This window comes from Podarcis tiliguerta (genome assembly GCF_965153285.1).
Source record: "Podarcis tiliguerta genome assembly, chromosome: 17".
NCBI lineage: Eukaryota > Metazoa > Chordata > Lepidosauria > Squamata > Lacertidae > Podarcis > Podarcis tiliguerta.
Genome location: NC_139550.1, coordinates 3,442,094 through 3,463,417, shown reverse-complemented (window position 1 = coordinate 3,463,417; position 21,324 = coordinate 3,442,094). Strand labels below are relative to the sequence as shown.

General features: G+C 44.7%; 1 protein-coding gene across 1 annotated transcript; it reads right to left on the bottom strand.

Moving 5' to 3' along the window:
• Positions 1 to 910: 910 nt before the first annotated feature.
• Positions 911 to 18,369, bottom strand: MLF2 (myeloid leukemia factor 2). The gene is made up of 9 exons (XM_083420710.1): positions 13,429 to 18,369; positions 11,495 to 11,567; positions 11,253 to 11,379; positions 9,010 to 9,045; positions 6,212 to 6,265; positions 5,190 to 5,315; positions 4,083 to 4,242; positions 3,308 to 3,547; positions 911 to 1,570 (listed from the first exon to the last, which is right to left on the bottom strand). The coding sequence occupies exons 2-8, from the start codon at positions 11,542 to 11,544 to the stop codon at positions 3,369 to 3,371; spliced, it is 732 nt and encodes a 243-aa protein (XP_083276836.1). The 5' UTR covers positions 11,545 to 11,567; positions 13,429 to 18,369; the 3' UTR covers positions 911 to 1,570; positions 3,308 to 3,368.
• Positions 18,370 to 21,324: the final 2,955 nt, after the last annotated feature.

Below are 21,324 nucleotides of genomic sequence, written 5' to 3'. Positions count from 1 at the left end.
TTTCGAAATCAATAACACACACTTGCGCAATAAAGAGGTTTGGCCGCACTCAAGACATCCAACTGGGGTAGAACAAGTGTAAAACAAAGCAGAATTGCCTTAAACAAGATGGCTTTCTGAACTGTGACACTGAAGGCTTCAGCAAAAGGTTTCAGCTCCAAATATGAACTCACCTTTGTCTCAGATGGACATTTTGCCATATAATGAGCCTCTGAAATCTGCAGCTCAGTTACCTACAGCAGCTTAGGACAAGTAAGATGAACACACAGAGACAAGCCCTACTTTTCAGTGGAGTCATTAAGTGCTACGGCAAACAATGGACATGCTGTGAACACGGGACCTAGCTTGGAAGGATCCACTGGCAATGCTGTCCGACGATTGCTTGCTAAGTGCAATTATTAACACAGTAGAATATGTTTGGTTGCCTGCCTAATCTGCCAGAGCTAATTCCATGTTTCGTTGGTATAATGCTGAATATGACAGAGGGACACTTGATGTATTCTAAGAGATCCATTTTAAAGCAATAGTTGTAAAGAACTTAACCCTCCAGCGCTTAGCAATGTCCAGGCAGAATATTAAGTATTCCTCACAAGAGCTGCCAGTCTGAGAGAGAAGGAAAACAGGCCATTTTCATTCTGATCAAGATTACAACTTCAGGGCCCGGGGATTTAGTGCTACTCTTGTTCTGTCAAGGATTCCATCTTGCAAATAGTCGCACGCACTGGGAAGAAAGGGTAAAGGTTTTTAATAAAACTAGCCATACGCGCAGCTTGTCAAACTGACTGATTCATAAGAGGAAATGCGGACTTTTGAGGCCAGGTGTTCAAAGAATAGTGTCACACAAAGCCAACAAGCGGCCCTGAATCCCTTGAGGACGCAAAGATGGGAGATAGAGGCCGACGCCACTTGCTTTACAGGTTCCATTTCTTTATTCAACTCAGTAAACATCTAGTTACAAGTTTCACGAAATCAAATTTTATAAGATGGGGAGCTGACTGGATTGGGGCAGAGAGGTAGGGCCTGTTTTGTTTGTCCACACCTCACCTGATCCCTTCCACCCTTTCATACATACCCCATTTCCAGGGCAGGCAGGCAGGCAGGCCGAGAGCAAAGGCGACTAAAGGTTATTTTTCCAAGTGCTTGAAACTAATAGCAGGTCAACGGGTTTCCTTACTTGCTTGCCACTTGAGGTGGGTGGGTAGATTAAATACAAACTTCGGAACCAGCCAAACTTGGAGCAGGAAATAGAGGGGGTGGCAAAAACTGAGGGAGACCACTCCAGCACCCCTCCAAAAAACACTAAGGGGAGGGATTGGGTAGCTCAGTGAAGGGCAGGGAGGAGTTAAGAGGAAAAAGAACGAAGTAAAATTGATGTGTCACTCATTCATGGACAAGGTCCCGCCCATTCCCCTTGGCCACCTGCTCTATGCAAGGAGTACAACTGTGGAGAGAGAGTTAGTCACTTAATTTATATCTTAAAAGAGGGGCAGCAGGCTAGTATTCAACTTGAGGAGGAAGGTCCAAGTGATGTTTCGTAGGGGCTTCGCCATCAGAGTTTCACTGTCTGTACCTGAGCAAGAGGGTGGGAGGGGAAGAAGAGAAACAATAGAAATCAGAAAGGGAACAGAAGGGAATTGCAGAAGGAACAGCGAGCGAGAAAAACAGGAAACTCAGTGCAAAACCCCCATGGCTGAGATCTCACGGGGATGATCAATTTGTTTCAGGGCTGTACAATTTCAGATTGCAGGGAGGGGCTCACACAGTGGAATTTCCCTCTCTATAGGAAAGCTCCTGCTCAAACAAAAACCTGGCCTCTTTGAGACTGTATGCTAGAACTTTCCTCCCCTTCTCGTCTATCTTCTCTGTGGAAGACCTTTTTCTTCTTTTTGAATGGAGCCATGGAATTTCCCAGCTGCTAATCTGAAATCTACCACCTCTGTAAGTCAACCTCTAGCTTTGAACACTGTTCAAGCATCTTTAGCCACTTGAGCCAAATGAGAATTTGCTTTCATTCAATCAAAACTATCAGCAGAAACTAAATCCAAGTTTGCTTGCTTTTTTTTTAAGCAGCTCAGGTGCCTTGTTCCTGGCATGGTATGTGTACCTTGCTCATGGCTCAGGCCAGGGATGAATATTTTGTGGTCCTCCAGATGTTTCTGGACCACCCCCCCCCCAATTCCCATCATCCCCAGCCAGCATGGCCAGTGATCAGGGAAAATGGGAGCTGGAGTCTTTAACAACATCTGCTTTCCCCCCAACCCTAACTTACAACATTTCCATACTGCAGCCTCCCTTGCTCTCAACTGTGGTTGTGTGAGAAGGGAATTCTCTTTGCAAGACAAGCCTCTAAACGCAATCATTCCAAAGCTTCCTGAAGAGAAGTGATGGCAGTTGCCCCATTTCAAACCAAGGCAACAAATTTATTCACTTTGAAATAAACCTCATTGAAAGAGGTTTGGATTTATTTCTAAGTGTGGCTGCAATCTGATGATGTGATGGTGCCCTTAGATTCCTCCCTTCCTTTATGTTATCAACAATCGTGGCTGCAGCCAAGTTTGCCTTTGGAAAGATGAACAGCCCAGCAGAATAAGAGATTACTTTTGAAAAGATGGTGCAATACTCTATTCTTGTGGGTGCTCAGTGGAGCACAAGCATTCTCTCCACAATGAGATCCTGACCTCTGGGACCTACTTCCAGGGCTGCAAAGGGCCTTGGACTAACTTTCCGCCCTGCAAGCTGCCTTTGCTCAAGACTCAGGGCAGCATGCATGGCCTCCCATAAAGGTAACGACAAAGCTCTATCAGGCTTCTTTTCAGAAACAGAATTGCACCAGATGAATCATATACCCTGCTTTGTTTCGAAGCGTTTTATTAGATTTTATCTAAATAATCCCCCGTCAACCACTCCTCATTCTCTGTAATTCCCAGAAGCCTCTGCTTCTGACACACAAAGAGCAACAACCCTCCTTCCAGAAAGCTCAGGTTTCTTCTTATCCATGACTCCCTCCTATGCCCTCCTTGTGGCAGCCTGCTGCACCTTAACATCCTCTCATGCTCTGTAAATAACACCAACTTTAAGGCCTAGCCAGGAACATGTTCATGATGTTTTCCTGTATATGCCAGTATGTGTGTGTTTTAAAAAACACTAAAAAAATGAAGGCGATCACTGCTGGGCACAGAGGTAAGTCACAGGCCCAATGCTGCACTGAAAAAGTAGTCAGGTTCGCCAGGTTGCACCCCAACCGAGAAGCCGGGCAGGCATACCCTGGGGCAAAGCATGCATGCGAAGGGCAACAGTTAAGACTTACAAGAGCATGAAGGTAGATTTGGGGGTGACCGCATCACACCCCCCTTAAGTCTGCTCTGGGTTCACCAGTCGTACCGGCGCGACTGTCTGGTTGGAGAATCTTCAGGTCCCTGAATAGCAAGGCGGGCCCCTTCGGCCCGGCGGCCATTGCTTCCCTCGTGGCGCCTGTATTCCAGCCCTCTTTGCGTCCGGAAGCGGGAGGTTTCTCGCCTCCATTCGTCGTCAAACGCAGCGGCATCACCTGAAATAATAATAATAATAATTTATTATTTATACCCCGCCCATCTGGCTGGGCTTCCCCAACCACTCTGGGCAGCTTCCAAGAAAATATTAAAACACTGTAATACATCAAACATTAAAAGCTTCCCTAAACAGGGCTGCCTTCAGATGTCTTCTAAAAGTCTGGTAGTTGTTCTCTTTGACATCTGGTGGGAGGGCGTTCCACAGGGAGGGCGCCACTACCGAGAAGGCCCTCTGCCTGGTTCCCTGTAACTTGGCTTCTCGCAATGAGGGAACCGCCAGAAGGCCCTCAGAGCTGGACTTCAGTGTCCGGGCAGAACGATGGGGGTGGAGATGCTCATTCAGGTATACTGGACCAAGGCCGTTTAGGGCTTTAAAGGTCAGCACCAACACTTTGAATTGTGCTCGGAAACTTACTGGGAGCACAATTCAAAACGTACTGAAAAGAGGAAGGGGGGAGAGGAGGCCACTGAGTGGGAGGGTGAGGCTGAGCAGACTGTCACGAGGAAGGGGAGGAGCCAGAGGGAAACACTCACTCTCATCCAGGTTGATGTAGTCTTGCCTCTCCTCTTGGTCCCCCGTGCGGTGATTGCGCGAGCGCTGCATGATGTGCGCGCGTTCCCGGATGTGGTGCCCAATAGACATCTGCTCCAGACCGCTGTCAGAATCTCGCACCGTCCGCCTGGTCTCCCGGATCTAAGGACAAGAGAACAAATTGTCGCAATTTGGGGTTGTGGAACTATTTTGCTACCCTTTTAAGTCCCCAAATGGAAGCCAAGTGGTTTGCCTCCAATTTCACAGCAGGTAATTTTAGGCATCAAATCTGTTGGCCCTACATAAGAATTCATCCTGCACCGGAAAACATAAACCCACCAGAGATTCCGAATCTTGTATGTTGACCCTCAGCACACCCAGTCTGCATTGATGCTGTTATGAGAATTATAAGGTCTAAGATATAAAATACATGTTCATAAATGTACCAGGCAAACACATACATAAATATATAAACCACATGTCTGAAACAGTACAGGAAAACAGTCCTAAAGCCATTTTGACTCTTACAGTGACCTCAAATATTCCTCTGCAGTTTGGATGGAAATGGGAAAAGCCTCTCCATTGTCTCTGTGCTCACAAATCCTGCCTTAAGGGCACATTTGGGTATTAATAGGGCCTGTGAGGAATTAAGTATATATCATCACAAACGAATGGCCAGGCTCTCCAGGTAAGCCCATCAACAGGTTTCCTGCCAGACAAGATTCTGCTGTAGACCGCCCCTCCAGTGATGTATGTATGATGTATTGGGGGGTGGCCTTGAGCTACAGGGTGGCAATTTCAAAAGTATATATGGGCTTGTGCACCACTGTTCTGGGTTCCTCCTCCCTCCTGCATGTGGTGAGTGAGGACCCTGTTGCAACAGTTTAAGAAAGATCAGGCTTACTATATTCTCTATATTCTCTGGTTGGCCTCTGTTAGTTTCTCCTACCGATAGAGAACCTACATAAGGACTCTATATGGGCTCTTGGGTACTCCATAAGGGAGAAGGAGCAGGTTTTTTTCTTATAACAATCCCTATACACCCTGTGGGACCAGCAATCCATGTACTTGTTGAAAATTCTAGTAGAAGAAAACAGTCTCTTTCTTACCCCACCAGGTGCAGAGCGTGTCTCCGAGGTCTCCTGATAGACTTTGGGGCCCTCCCCCAGATTCGAGTAGGATATGACAGTTGAAGAGGTAAACGTCTGGCAGTTGGAACCACTAGTCATGTGCTCCTGGACACGCAAAAGATCAAAGAAGGTGAGCAGCGTTACTGGAGTCATCCACAGAACTTTTGTGACTACAGAATGAAAACCACCATTTCTGCAAACAAGTCTCCCCTCCTTTGATTTTCTGGGTTTTTCTTGACGTTTTGAAAAATGTATTGAAAGGGGGTACCTCCCCTCCTACACTATTCAAGGAGCAAGAATGGGCCACAACTTGTTTGGAACTAGGAGAAAATATTAACTAACTCTGCACATGCTTAAAAGCTAATTTGCCACCACATCACCCACAAGAGGGCAGTGTACACCCCACATTGGGGAATAAAAATTTAAACAAATAAAATTCTGCTTACAAGCAATCAGAGTTCTGTAACTTGTATAAACTAGGCCAGAAATTTATAGATTTTTTTTATGAGTCTTGCTCTGCAGCTGTTGCCACTTTGCAAAATCTACTCTGGGTTTGTGGGTCAGGGAAGGCGGGATAATGATCTAAGCAGGGCACTGGAATCCACAACTATAAGTTCGGCTGAGATTCCAGCAGGTATTGATTTCAAGCATATCTTCTCACAGTGATAACCAAGATCCTCAAGAATTCTGTTTCCAATATTACGCTCTGATTTGCATTTTTTGCAGGGGTATTTGTGCGCACGGCACTCTACAACAGAACTGCCACGTACACAGAGCCCTGGGCATAAGCAAGAATCTGTCTTCCGGGGCAGCAAAGTCACAGCCACGTCTAAAAGGCACCCAAGCCGTGCAGCGGGTGTCATGCAGAAGCGCACCACAAACCCAGCTGTGTCACTTCTGTCATGGGATCAGTTGTCGGGGATGACCGTGGTGCAACTGAATGGAAAGATGCAAACACAGGGATCATACCATGCAAGAGGAATGCACACAGGGGGTCTTACCATGTTCCCAATCATATCGTTCATCATTCCGAACATGTCCATAAAACCACCTGCCTGAAGGAAAGAGCATAGGAAAAGAGCTGAGGTTTGGTGAAGAGTGATCAGTCAATGAAGGCAAATGATGCTCAGATAGAATGAACAGAGTTTCTACTCCTTTTTATTATTGTTTACATGAACACCTGCAAATATCAAGGATTGCCACCGCTGACTAAGTCTAGACTGTTGCCAGACCCTCTTGAGTGCATAGTACCGCTGCAAGGGTGATTATGCTCCAAATCAGGAATGGGGAACTTCTCTCTTTGGGCTACAGGACTCACAGGCCTGGCCTGCACCCTCACGGAGCACTTTTGCCTTTGAACTATGCCAATGCCTTTTGCTTTCCTGGATGGAGTGTGATTGTGGACGTGCATGCATGTAGAAACCTCTGACTTTTGCATGGCTGGAATGCTGCCCACTGTGTAAAGGGGTGTGTCGATAAAAGGATCTGCCCCCTGGTGAGATCCAGCTCCCCACCTCTGCCCAAAACCCAAGGGACATACTCTGGATTACACTCAAGAGCAACTACCAGCTCCAGCCTTTTCTCTGTAAAACTGAAGGCACTGTACTCTTTTTGTCCTCACAATCCCTCCTGTTTGCTCAGTCTAATTTAAGAGAAAGATTTACTAAATTAGGACAGAGACTGAGTGGCTTAGGGTCACTCATGTCTGAACACTGATTTGAATCTAGGGCTACCTAGTCCTAACTCTGGTCAATACACAACATTGCCACACACACACACACACGTTCTATATTTACAGTGCTAAAGTTGCAAGTTGTTACTTCGTACACACAAAAGCATACAAAGGAAGGAATCGGGAAAGCCACCATTTTTAGAGTCGGAAATTTAAATTAAATCTACATCAGTACATGTTCTAAGTGCATCAGACTCCATCTCAATTTTGGACATATTCACATTTAGGCTAAATATTATTTGGAATATCAGTCAGCACAGCAAGATCTGCACACTATCAATTACTCTGAAACTAAGCAGCCGGCACCAAGTTATTCAAGGTAGAAAACAATATATCCAGGAAATCCACTGGTCACCTGAGAAAGCCACAGATCAGCAGCACCACATGAGACACCCATCCTCCCCAGTGAGGAAGAGGAGGGAGCGGCTCCTCTGTCATGCTGCTAAGCTTTCAACCGGGTAGAAGCAGCACAATAAGCAAAACTCCCTTTCAAGTTCTTAGCACACGCCAGAAACTTAGTTTCCAAGCCAAAAATGTGTGGACTCCTGGATATCTCTTTGGCCTCATGGCTATGGCCCAATGTCCAATTTGGTTTCGTCAAATTCCAATGCCATTTGGAAATGGTTTGTGCTCCCACAATGAGCAAGTTGATTCTCCCCACTTACCAGCTCTCTCCAGCTAACCTCCCTGAGTGCCCTCATTATCCAAATAAGCAGTCCATTTCCCCCCATGATCTGGACTGGAAAATCTCCTGAGAGATTTTTCACATTCACACATCACTTAAAACTATAGCTAAGTTATGGTTTAAAAGTGAACGTGCAATGTAACGGTGAACAGGGAGCAAATCACAACCCCTTCATTCCTCTCCCTGCTCAGAATCCTGCTGCACTACCGGGAGCGAAGTCGTGGTTTCGTGATGTCCAAACCCAGGGCTATGGTTTGTCTCTCTCCAAATAAACTATGAGCTGTAACCAAGGATTGCTATTGACTTACCATTCTCTCATGGTTTGTTTGGGGGACGCAAACCACAAGCTTGGGTTCGGACATAAAGGTAAAGGTAAAAGTACCCCTGCCCGTACAGGCCAGTCTTGACAGACTCTAGGGTTGTGCGCCCATCTCACTCAAGAGGCCGGGGGCCAGCGCTGTCCGGAGACACTTCCGGGTCACGTGGCCAGCGTGACATCGCTGCTCTGGCGAGCCAGCACCAGCGCAGCACACGGAAACACCGTTTACCTTCCCGCTAGTAAGCGGTCCCTATTTATCTGCTTGCACCCGGGAATGCTTTTGAACTGCTAGGTTGGCAGGCGCTGGGACCGAACAACAGGAGCGCACCCCGCCGCAGGGATTCGAACCGCCGACCTTTCGATCGGCAAGCCCTAGGCACTGAGGCTTTTACCCACAGCGCCACCTGCGTCCCTGGCTTCAGGCATAATGCCAAGCAAAACCAAACCTTAGCTCCTGGCAGTGCAACAGCAGCAGGAGTGGGGGAGGAGCAAAACCATCACAAAAGTTTCCTCTTTGCATTACTTACTCTGTTATTGCATAGTTCAGTTGGTTAGAGCACGGTGCTGACAACAGCAAGGTTGGGGGTTTGATCCCCGTAAGAGACAGCTGGATATTCCTGCATTGCAGAGGGTTGGACTAGATGATCCTCAAGATCCCTTCCAACTCTGATTCTATATTATTCTATTTTCTTCTAATGCACCAAGATGCAGAAAAAGCCTTTAAACCACAGTAAACCTTACCTATGGCTTACAGTGACATACAGGTACAGCCATTCTGCAAAACTCTAATCTATTATTCAAAATTTTCTCCCCTTCTGACTTCTTTTATTTTTCTCTTGAAAGGCAGAAGGGGATTCCTTCCCCCCTTTATCATGGCCTTTATAATTTTCCTATCAGAACAGAGTAAGCATCCACATTCTCCTTTTCTGTCGAGGAATTTACAAGTATCATTGCTTTCATGATTTCGAGATTACACTCTGCAGCAGAAGAAATCTGGAATGTTACTCAGAGGAAAAGATTCAGAGAACTACGCTTGTGTGGGGAGAAGAACAGCAGGGCTTACCATTCCTAGCATCCCAAAGGGCGAAACAGTTCCTGCCTGTAAAAGGACAGAGGCATAAAGAACAATGACAAGCTACCCTTCTGTAATAAACATCTCTCCTACCCACATCTTAGAATAACAAAGGGGCTCACTCACTCAGTTAAGAGATTCAAGAGGGGGAGCTATAGCCTGACATCAGCTCCTCAAGTCTATCATCCAAGTAATTTAATTTCAAAACAGAGAATCTCTCAAAAGTGGAACAAGCATTTAAAAAGAAATTTAAAAGCAAGGTCAAATCTCTTTAAGAAGCTTGCAGGTTATATAATGTCATATAATAGAAAGCCAAATAAAACACATCCTACAGATTAGAAAGGTTAGTAATAAGTAAAAAAAAAAAATTATTATAATTATAAAAGGCAAGGACGCTTCATTTAAGAACTGGAAGCAATGCCCAAATGAAGATTTAAACAAACAAACAAACCCTACACAAAAACCCTAATCCAGCAGTGAACCAGGAAGAGAACGTAGGACTATTAAAAGAAGAGGTGTAAGTGGGTGAGCGAAAGGAAGACCAAGAAAATGTCCGGTCCTATTTCAACAAAAATTATTTGAAAGTGAACATTTTCCACTTTAAAAATCCTTTGGCATTTTAAAGAGGAAACCCGATGGACTTGCAAAATGCTTTTGAACAATACCTCACTAGCAGGGTTGGGGAATCATACCTGAACACTGGCCCTGCAGGGAGGGCTGATGGAAGTTAGTGTCCCATAACATCTGGGGGGCCTTTGTTTCCTCACCCCCACACTAAATACTCCTAAATCTCCTTATCAGTCATGTGGTAAAACTGCCCGGCTTCTTATAAACTGGCAACTGAGTGAAGAACAGAAAGCAGGAGGGAAAGCTGGAGGAACTGAACTGTTTGCCCACCCTCAGCTACTCTGTTCTTGTTCTGCTATTTATTTTTCTCATCAGTTCACCCATGGAGACAATAAATTAACCAGGTTTGTGGATAACACCAACTTACTAAGGATACTGAATGCCCAAACAAATTTGTGATGTGTTCAATAGGATCTCTCTTGTGTTGAACCCAAGGTGAACTGTTCAGAAAGCTCTGCAAGTGCCATCTTGGTAGTCAAGATAACCCCACAATTAATTGGTAGCTGTTGCAGCAATGAGCTCATATATGTTTTTATTCACTTGCGTTGCTATAAGCTACCGTATTTTTTCCTCTATAAGACTCACTTTTTCCCTCCTAAAAAGTAAGGGGAAATGTGCGTGCGTCTTATGGAGCGAATGTAGGCTGCGCAGCTATCCCAGAAGCCAGAACAGCAAGAGGGATTGCTGCTTTCACTGCGCAGCGATCCCTCTTGCTGTTCTGGCTTCTGAGATTCAGAATATTTTTTTTCTTGTTTCCCTCCTCCAAAAACTAGGTGCGTCTTCTGGTCTGGTGCGTCTTATAGAGCGGAAAATACGGCAATTGGCTTGCTTTGACATTATCCTGATCTGTGGGCTTGGGGTGCTGGGCTCTGAGCGCAGACAGGGGAACTATCTGTAAGATTTGGGTATTTGCCACCTATGCCCTCATCTGAAAGGAAGTCGTGGCCCAAGTGGTGAATGCTGCTTTGCGAATAAAGAAGGCATGAGTGTTTCTTGGGCGTGGACAAGCCATCTCCTTGCTGCCATGTCCGTCCCGTGTCTGTAAAGGCTGGGAGACCTGGCAGGCTAATTTGCTGTAAGTTGACACCTTTCTTTAATAAAGCACTAGAACTGGCCATTCTGATGTTTTTGACATCCTTCTTTGGTATCCCTGTACCCAACCACTCCTTTGGGCCTGTGCTTCAGGGTTTGAACCTGACATACTGATGAACTTCATAAGGCTATGACTTACAAGACATGTCCCTGGGGTCGTAATAGGAAGCAAGGTGAAACATCAACCCTGTGTACTACAGCTGCGAGGAAAACATCAAGGCTGAAGTGCAGTGGCACAACATGTTTTTCAGAAAATCTCTGCTAGTCTCAAGTTGAGAGGCAGAGAAGTGAGGGAGATTATCTCTCCCTGAAATTTTGGGAAAGCCTCTGCTACTCAGAGTAGCCAAATCAGGGTAGTTAGATCAACAACTTGACTCAGTATAGTTTCCTATGTTCAAAATGCTGATTATTATTTAGATAGAAAAATGGCACAGGGCTATGGCTGTCTTTCTTTACTTGCATTCGTACCAAAGGAGGAAAAACAGACCTAGTCAAAGTCTCCAGATTTCCATTACCTGCATTCTTCGGCTAGCCTGGCGTGTTGCAGGGACAGTCCCGTTGCCAATGCTGAGGAAGGGGCTATACCCAAAGCCACCTGAGAGCACACGGTTCACATGCTGGTGGTGGATGGCAAGAGGGTCCCTGAAGGAAGAGGAGATGATACACAAGGGAGTTGGGTATTGGAGCAGTTCACATCAAACCTATCCCTCCCCTCTGCCCACTGCTTCCCTCCAGGAGGCAGAACTAGAGTACTCACATCACAAACATCGGGTCCTCTGGCTCTCCATCTCTCATGAACCGGAACATAATTCCCTCAAATGCAGGGTGGGCTATTCATTTGGAAACAAAAGAGGAATATGAATCTATATGAAGGCCAGTCTCCCCCTTTGCATGCAGTCCTATATTATTATTATTATTATTATTATATTAAATTTATATACCGCCCTATACCTGCAAGTCTCAGGGAGGTTCACAAGATAAAATCACAATGCAAAAACACAAAACACATACAGTGGTGCCCCGCAAGACGAATGCCTCGGAAGACGAAAAACTCGCAAGACGAAAGAGTTTTCTGTTTTCTGAGGTGCTTCGCAAGACGGATTTCCCTATGGGCTTCCTTTGCAAGACGGAACGTCTTGCGCCTTTTTTAAAAAAACCACCATTGCATTCCTATGGGAAACCGTCAATACACAGTGGTGCTTCGCAAGACAAAAAAACTCGTAGAACGAACAAACTCGCAGAACGAATTAATTTCGTCTTGCGGGGCACCACTGTAGTCAAAATTAAAACAAAAGCAACCCAATAACCCGCCCCAACACATTTAAAAAGGGCATTGTATGATTTTTAGACATTAGTTAAGGGTTTGTGTATATTTTCAAAGTTGTTATACAATGCAAGTCCCAAGTCCTTCCCCATTAATACAAGGAATCGTAAAGAACATGTGCCTGCCCTCATTCATTCTAGACAACATACCCCATCACTGCTCTTTACTCTCAAAAGGTACTGAGAAATTACCTTTGCACTAAGCCACCCAATCTTTGTTCTCCCTCATACACATAAACTGCAACTACTCACTCACAATCTCTCTCTGTGTGTATATAAGTATTGGGGTAACCAATTGCAAGGGAGAACAGGGCTCCTGCGCTTTTTAACAACCATGAAGAAGAGAGAGAACCTTAGCAGGTATATAGGCACTCTTCTCATCACTGCACAGCTAGACGCACTTGCCCAAAATCCCCTCATCTTTAGAATAAAGGTGAGGAAGCAAATGTGGTACCCTCCAGATGTTACAGACTACAACTCCCATCAACCCAGCCAGCTGGACGATGGGAGTTGTAGTCCAAAACATCATGTTTGTTACCCCTGCACTAGAAGCACAGGGCTCTAGGGTCACCCTTTACACCGAGCCACCCTGCCACTAGCTGTGAGGAATCCAACTATTTAAATAGCAGAATGAACAAACAGTGCATGTAAGGACACAGCAGAGAAAAACCTGCCCAGGCTGCTGCACGCCAATCCATCATCTCTTTGCAGTTGCATCACCTCCAAATGCAGTGCTCAGGTCCTAGACCTTCTGCTTACTCTACAAATACTCAACTCCTATCCCAGCGCGGATGCAACTCGTAGCCCAGTACTATCCCCCTTCCCACCCGAAAACCCTTGCACAAACTCCTCCACTCTTAATTCCAACCACAACTCTTGTCAGCTGCAAACAAATGCAAAAATAAATAAACCCACCCTTAACACGTTTAGCAATACAGAATACAACATCACATTGTTATTTCACATCAGGAACCAACACCTGCAAAAAGTACTATTTGCACAGGACAGTACAATTAATGCAATTCCATCAAAATCCACTTATTGCAGTGCATAGCATCATCAATAACACCTGCTTGCCCCTGTAGTCTAAACAGAGAGAGGGAGGCAGAGGGACAGAAGCAGGCCTAAGGCAAGGACCAACTTCTCTCTCCAAAAACACCTTCCTTTCCCAATTCCGGATCGTGTATCCGTCTCCAAGATGCCCCAGGCCGAAAATCCGGAGTGGTGGTGCTGGGGGGAAGGTTCTGGGGGCTGAGCTTTGTGAGCTAAGTCCCCATCTCCTTTCCCAAGCTGTCAGGACAACTCTCGCCCGCCCTCCCTCTCCATCCTTGCAAGCCCCACGGAAGACTCCCCAAGGGGACTGCTCACATCTCTGGCCAGCTCCTTTGTTGCTGTCGTCGTCTCCTGCTTCTTGCTCTCCCGGAATTTATTCCAGCCACGAGTCCTAAAGGGGAAGATTAATGCTGCATCCCTTTTTTCCCCTTCCTTCCTTCCTTCCTGCCTGCCTCCCCCCCACTAGATGTTCTTTGTTGCAAATAGGCTGGTGTGTTGGGGGGTGGGGGGAAGACAAGCTTCTTTGTTCCAAATCTTCCACCCCCGCCACCAAGCAAGCCACCCGCGGGGCCACCAGCAAGGCCGCCCGAGTTTGCACCCCTCTTTCCCCCCACCTTCTTTTAGGAAAATACCAATGCTGCTAGCATCCCCCTTTGCAAGCAAAAGGATATTTTTCCTTTTCAAAGAAAACCCACAACAAGGCCCAAGCAGGATGTGATGTCAGAAACCCCGCCCCCTCAAAAGCCTCAAAGCCCCACCCTCGAGAAAGGAGTTACATAGCCGGATCTGGGGCGAAGTCCGCTGCACGATGGTGGGTCTTTGCCTTGTAGTGCAATAGCCAGGGGCTTGCAAATATCCCCCCCCCCCCTGCATGGCTGTCGTTTGTAGGGATTGCAACAAGGGAAAGTGCAGGATTCCGAGGGGCTTGCAATGCAGGCGAATGAACATTCAAAAATAAATGCATCCACATAAATTCTTTGGATGCCAAGGAAATGGTTGCTTACAGTCCAGCTTCAACTTCATTCATATGAATGGGGAGAGAATGCCCCGCTCCTGCCAGTAGTCGCCGAAGCTGCAACGCGCCCGTGTGAACAGTAGAGGTCGCTCTACCATCACAGAACGGCAGCTGAGCGCGTCTGCAAAGCAATAAACCTGTAGCTGGTTTTGCGGGTTCCAGCCAGCGCACGTGTAAATCATTCTAAGGTACTCTTGAGCCTCTCGCTTGCTTGCTTGGGACGTGTGAACGCCGTGAGTGCATATGGCATTGTGTGGAAGGCAATGCGTTTCAAAGCAGGTGTGTGCAGTATTTCAAATCAACGGGAAACATAGCATAGCTCAGTTGGTTAAAAGCCTGGTGCTGATAACGCTTAAGATTGCAGGTTCGATCCCCGTATGAGACAGCTGCATATTCCTGTATTGCAGGGGGTTGGACTAGATGATGCTCAGAGTCCTTTCCAACTTTAAAAATAAATAAATCCTATGATTCTAAGTTACCGGCAAGGCAAATGTCTCCCGTTCTCTTTCAGCTGTCAGAACTGACAGCCTTAATGCATGCGTTGACAGTGTCACAAGACCAGATTTCATCCACCCACACAATTCGTTCGCCTCCATGCATCGCATTTGAAATCTGCATAGGTAAATAGCACCCACAGAGGCAGCAGTCCGAGGTACCCAAATTCAGTTTTGCAAATGTCGAGGAACAGAGTCGCTGCCTTTGACCTCTAGAGGACGTGGCAGAAAAGCAGCTCATCAAACAGGTGATATTCCTGCACTTCTGACTTCCACCTGGTTGCCCCATGGACACAGGTGTAAAAGGGAAGGAGGCTGAGGAAGAGAGAAGAAAGGATGGACGTTACAAACGAAAATACAAAAACCTCCTCTTGTGAACTTTTTATCATAATACAAAGCAGGAAAAAAGGAAAGGTGAAAAAAATTAAAACTAGCAAAAATATTTGGATAATTTTTTCTCTGTGTCTCTTTCTTTGAAGTGTGTGTGTGTACGTGTTTAGTCGAGACAAAATGTCAGGAAATGAATGCATTAGATGTCTTTGACTCAGTTTTGTTTTGGATTCAGCCGTGACTAAAGTTGCTGTAATTTCATTCCGCTTCAGCCTGCTTAAGGTCTGGCCCAGCTGAACTAACCAGTTTAGTTTCTACTCATACATTAAAATTGAATACACAGCGCTCATTTGCATATTTGAAAGGTAGTGAATATTGTGGCGATAATTTTATCCTAATCTGAATACAAGATGCATACATATGCATCTTAGACAGAAAGCTCAGCAAATAACTACAGGGCATTATTAAGGACATTGGTACATTGGAGGAACATGGGGGGAAATGGTATTTTGGCCTCAATGTACTTGACATTTAAACATGTAATAAGACGGAGGGAAACCTATTAAGTGTAATCTTATGGATAAAAAACATTCTCTTGCTCGCTCGCGTACAAATCCACCCTCTTTCTGTCAGATTCCCCATCTCTGGTTTCTGGGAGCTGCAGGCTAGAGACCCCATGATGGCGCTGTGTTGTGCTTCTTGGAATCCTGCAAGCCGCCCACCACACACCTTCCTCCAGGTCAGAGGTGAGACCTGTGATCCCCTACCTGCCGGCACACTGTCTCCCCAGAGTGAAACATGCTCTGGTTAGCTCCCGCTTGGAGTACTGCAATGTGCTCTACGGTGGGACTACCTTTGAAGGTGACGCGGAAAGTACAGCTCATCCAGAATGGGGCTGCCAGACTGGTGACTGGGATCGGCCAACAGGACCGTTTAACACTGGTCCTAAAAGATCTACATTGGCTCCCAGTACATTTCTGAGCATAATTCAAAGTGTTGGTGCTGAACTTTAAAGCCCTAAATAGCTTCGGCCCTGTATGAGGGGCAATATGCAAGTTTAAGTAGTAGTAGTAATGTACCGGAAGGAGCGTCTACATCCCCATCGTTCTGCCTGGACACTGAGGTCCAGCTCCAAGGGTTTTCTGGCGGTTCCTTCCCTACAAGAAGTGAGGTTACAGGGAACCAGGCAGAGGGCCATATTGGTAGTCACACCCACCCTGTGAACGTCCTCCTGTCAGATGTCAAGGAGATAAGTAACTCTCTGACTTTTAGAAAACATCTGAAGGCAGCCCTGTATTAGGAAGTTTTTAATGTTTGATGTTTTACTGTGTTTGATGTTTTAATTTTTTGGAAGCTGCTCAGGGTGGCATAATAATAATAATAATAATAATAATAGGCATTGCATTGATTGCCTGCCTGCCTGGCCTTTACCCTAAGGACCTAGGGTAGATTACAGCATTAAAACACAACTCCAATTCCCATCAACACCACCCAACATGATCAAGGATGATGAGAGTTGTAATCCAGCAGCATGTGGAGTTGCCCAAGAATTATGCTGGGTATGAGATGAGCCCTAGCCAGCTCCACCTTTTAATTATCTTTGTAAGAGGAAAACTAGATGTGATGCCAAGTGTGTCATTAGGAACCATCCCATCAATAGGTTTTTTAAAAAGGAGGTGTAGGGAATATTTCGCCTGATGAGGGAATGGTTTAACCCTTTCTTCCTCTGCTGTGGTCCTGACAAAAATAATCCCTGTGCTGCTGTTAACTCCAGAAGGGAAGGCTCCATTAGCTCTGATGGAGTTTTCCCTTCCAAGGCTAAGAGCAGGTTAGGTAATGCGGGAGGAGAGGAAAGGGTCAAACTGCCCCTTCCTTTGCACTATGCTCCCAACACAAACTACAGGCCCCTGAGACTGATTTGTTATGTCATGTTTGGCCCGAAAACTACTTCATTTATAGATATAAAGAAAAATGCTTCTCTGTACATTTCTGTTATCTGTACTATTTACCAGGTGCCACTTCAGAAGAGAATAAAGGGATATTGTCTCTTTTCACGCTGTGCCAGCCACCTACAATTTTTATAAGTACAAAAAGCAGCTTTGCCTAATTAATTTGGGATTCTGTTATAGTTTCGGGACATGATTCAGCCAAATGCTTTCAAGTACCACTGATTTCAGTGGGAAAATTAAGCATGCGCTTAAAGCTACAATTCTAGTCACAGTTTCTTGGCAATAGCCTCCAAACTGAATTCAATAGAACTTGCTGCTGAGTAAATAGTTAAGTTCAGGGTTCAGATATCTTCCACTGGCATCAATGGGACATACAAATGTTTAACTTTCGGTAATGACTTCTGGATCTAGCTTATCTCTTTTGCATTGTTGCTGTACACTGATTGGATCTTCTAAATTATCATTCAGTAATGTGTGAAATGAATGAAAGTAATGGGAAGTACAAAAAGTGAAGGTAAGGCTGAAGTGATTTGAAAAAGGAAACTCAATAGGACACCTCTGAGCAAACAGGGAGGCCTGAGAGAGACTTAAAAGCTTCCAAATAATAAAAGAGCAGAATCACCAAATCTCAATATTTTGCTCAGAATAGTTGGCAGGAATAGGCCCCACTGAAATGAAGGAGACTTACTTCTGAGTAGATATAGAATTGCACTATTACAAATGAATTGCCCATAAAGGGATTAAAAACAACAACAAGTTGTCTTCATTGTTTATTCCCTACTCCTTTGGCCATGTCTAAAATAACACTTCATGCTTCTGATTAAATGGACTTCTCTAGTCCATGAAATCTCATGACATAATAAATCTGTTATAGCATAGTCCTATACTGGTCTACTCAGGCTGCAATCCAATACACACTCACCTGGGAGCAAGTCCCTTCAAACGTAATTAAATTTACTTCTGGATAGGCATGCATGCCATTGTATCAGAAATGAATTTGACCCATAAACCCTATCTCTATTTCATGCAAAAGTTGCGAGGAAGACTTGCTACTTCACATTTTGCTAGTCCAACATGCAATCTTGTATCTACTAATAAGATAGTCCCAATGAGTTGAATGGGGCTTACTCCCACATGTGTATAAAACTGCAGCATGCAGCACCTTACCCTTTATAAATGTGCATGTAATTTTGGGGACCTTGTGTGCTAATGTAAGAGCTTCCAATTTAACATAAGGCCATCCATCAGAACAATGACTTTACTCCCAGCCAGGTAGGAATAGCCATTCAAAATCCATTTGTACTGGAATGGATTTCTATCAGCATCCATAACTTCCATCTTACTTATTTTTTTAAAAAAAATCTTTCAGAAAGGCCCCCAAGGCAGCTCACAACAATGTAAAACAGCACATAATAAATTATGATATTAAAATACAATTAATAAAATAGAACTTTATAATGGAGGAGCAGCAACGCAATCCACAAATGACAGTAAAATTATTTAAGGGTACTTTCAGTGTATTGTGGAATCAGCGCTGCTCATACGTTTGTTTTTTGCAGCATCCACACAATAATATCATTAAAATGCCAGCCCATACTTTTTCTTTTTACATATAATCCAGATTTCTCCTTACCATAGTAAATCCAATATCTTAACATAACCCCTTATACAGTCACTACTGGTGTGGAACCTCATTAAGTGCATCATTCAATGACACAAGTGCGATGATGTTCAGTGACTGAGTTCAGGCATTGCACCCCTACTTCTGTTTGCTCCCCACCTGAGCACACCCTAACACAAGGGAGAGATCTTCCACTCCATGGGCCTAGTTAGGCCTCCTCACTTGATGCATGAGGCCATTTCGGCCAAATCATGCCCACCAGTCCTACACTTGACTTTCTATATGACATCAGGTGTGGGGCAGGTAAAGGTGGGAACGGCAAAGGGCCTTGTGCAACACTTTCTAAGCAGAGGCCATCTGCTGATTGTTGGCACGTGGATAGCACTGTGCACAGGGATAACACGCAGCAGCACAAGCAACTTTGCAGGCACCTTTTGTCCCAAACCCACCTGTACCTGCCGCACAAATATATGAAGCCAGGTGACCCAAGTTTGTCTGCATGATTTGAAATTAAAGCACAGGGAAAAGAATGTATGATGCACTTTCCTAATGGTGATAGAAAGGCCCTGTGGTGGGGCAGGGAATAGTTCAGCCTCAGGCTCTGAGGTGTTCTTCTGTATCTTTATTTTCTCTTTTGGGGCCCACCAATTTAGTATAGAACCCCAGAGTCGGTCACAACTAGACCTAATGGTCAGGGGTCCCTTTACCTTTAATTTGGTATGGAAAAACATTCAGCTGAGCCTTTATTGGCCTTTTAAACCTCAATGCATTTTACTGATATCTTGTTTGAAAAGGTGGCCACACTTGAGCCCTGTGTATTAAAAGCCAGGGTAAGTCCCAGGGCAGATTTCTTTTATCATTTGACTGATGTAGAATTAAATATCTTTGCAAAATTGGAATTGCTGCTGTAACCCAATGTGACCATTTTTCAAAATTCAGAGATCTTTTTCCTGACTTGCAACAATAGCAAATTCATTCCATAACCCTGTCCATTTTCCCCCTTTTAAATCATTTAGGGTCCCGCTTGACTGGTGGTTTTTTTTACAGGTGCATTTTGCAACATTTAACAGGCACAGTAACAGTGCCTTAGTGGTGGATTTATACTGGATCGTCTACACATTGTTCCATTTTATTGGTTTGATGCTTCCCTATTGTTGTATTATTGCTTTCTGGAGCGGCACACTTGCCCTATAGATACACCCACACACCGGAACATGTGTGCTATAAAAAGTTACAGGATTTCAGCAGGAAGTTTTGGACACACATCTATTGGAAATAAAGCCATGTGTGTCCACATTGAAACTACTGCATGCACAAATAGTATTGCAAGTGGGATCGGGTATGGCTGCCCCATCATGAGCATAAATCATCATGAATGCACCATAAAAAGGCACATCTTGAGGGGCCCTTAATTTGCAGCACCATTTGCAGCCAGAGTCGAAATAAGAGATTTAATGGAATCACTCGAGAAAAGAAAAGGTGGAATGTAAGGGGATTGCCAATTTGCAAAATCTCCTTCCAGTGGATGTCTGCCCCTTTCTGTCTTGTACTAACTAATCTGAGGTTCTGTTTAATAAAGTGCCTATCAAAACATTAAAACCTATGGCAGCTTTGTGCTTTAATGGTACTTGTGAACAGTGATGAACATGTATTACACGGTCTGCCTGCATTTCCTTATTGATATGAAAACATTTCCTGGAATACCATGTTTTTCTGTTATTTCATACCAGTCTGTTCTGTCCACACTGCTTGACCTGATATATTGGGACAGTGCTAATCTAAGCACTTTTATGTGAGCTGCCTTCAAAATGAACTTGGAAACTACAACTGGTTCAAGATGCAGCTGCTAGATGGTTGAATGGGGCAGGTTGCAGGGGTCATATTATGCCAATTTTAATACTTCATTGGCTCTCAGTTGGTTTCTGAGCCCAGTTCAAAGTGCTGGCGTTAAACTTCTTAAAGCCCTAACTGGATATGAGTAGGACTGCTTTTTCTCACATAAACCTATTCCTTAGAAGCTCTTATCTGGATCCCCTCACTATGTGAATTATAATATAACCCATAATAGTTCCTACCTTTCAAAAGTTGGTTTCAGACACCCCACCCCACTTCCCTGTTTGTGTTCAGACACTAGTTTTACTTTTCCAAAAAGATTCCAGGATTCCCTCCGATCTTTTGCTAGGTGTTTCTCTGATCTGTGTTTTTGTATTGCTACAGACACTATTTTTTTTTCTTATATATGAAATCGCAACACACAAACATAATTAATAACAGATATATTATGCATCCATTAACACATATAAATAAATGATTTGTTAGCTGCCAAACACACACAACATCCCAGGAATCTTTCCTATCTGCCTGAGGGCTTCTTTTACATGGCAACCTTTCATGATGGGAGCGGTTAACTCTCACCTAAGGCCAGTACAATACTAGTAACAGATTGTGCTGTATATTATTGAAAGCTGAAACTATTCTGGTGCTTTTAATAAGAGGGAATTATGGTCCTATAGATACACCAAATAGAAGTCACTCAGGTGTGCTGCCCTGTTTTTTTTTTCTCCTCCTCGTCGTCGTTTTTCAAATGTGTTATCAGGCTAATTTGCTTCTGAAATAATATTCTGAGGTAACCAACAAGCTAAATTGCACCTCCCCTCCTTCAAGCCACGATGGGAAGACCCACTCCCCTCATTCCCACCCCTCCAGGGGACATTCCACCCCACGGCTTTCGTGAAGCGAAATCCTCCCGTTTGTTGCCACGGAAACTGTCGCCCCAAACCCAGCTCCCTCCCCCATGGCCTC

Bases quoted from the DNA above. Each gene is read 5' to 3' on its own strand.
- MLF2 (XM_083420710.1), bottom strand. From the start codon at position 11,544: ATGTTCCGGTTCATGAGAGATGGAGAGCCAGAGGACCCGATGTTTGTG. The intron at 11,380-11,494 runs GTGAGTACTCTA...CTCTTCCTTCAG, and splicing joins GAGGACCCGATGTTTGTGAT to GGACCCTCTTGCCATCCACC. The intron at 9,046-11,252 runs GTAATGGAAATC...GTCCTTTTACAG, and splicing joins AGGCTAGCCGAAGAATGCAG to GCAGGAACTGTTTCGCCCTT.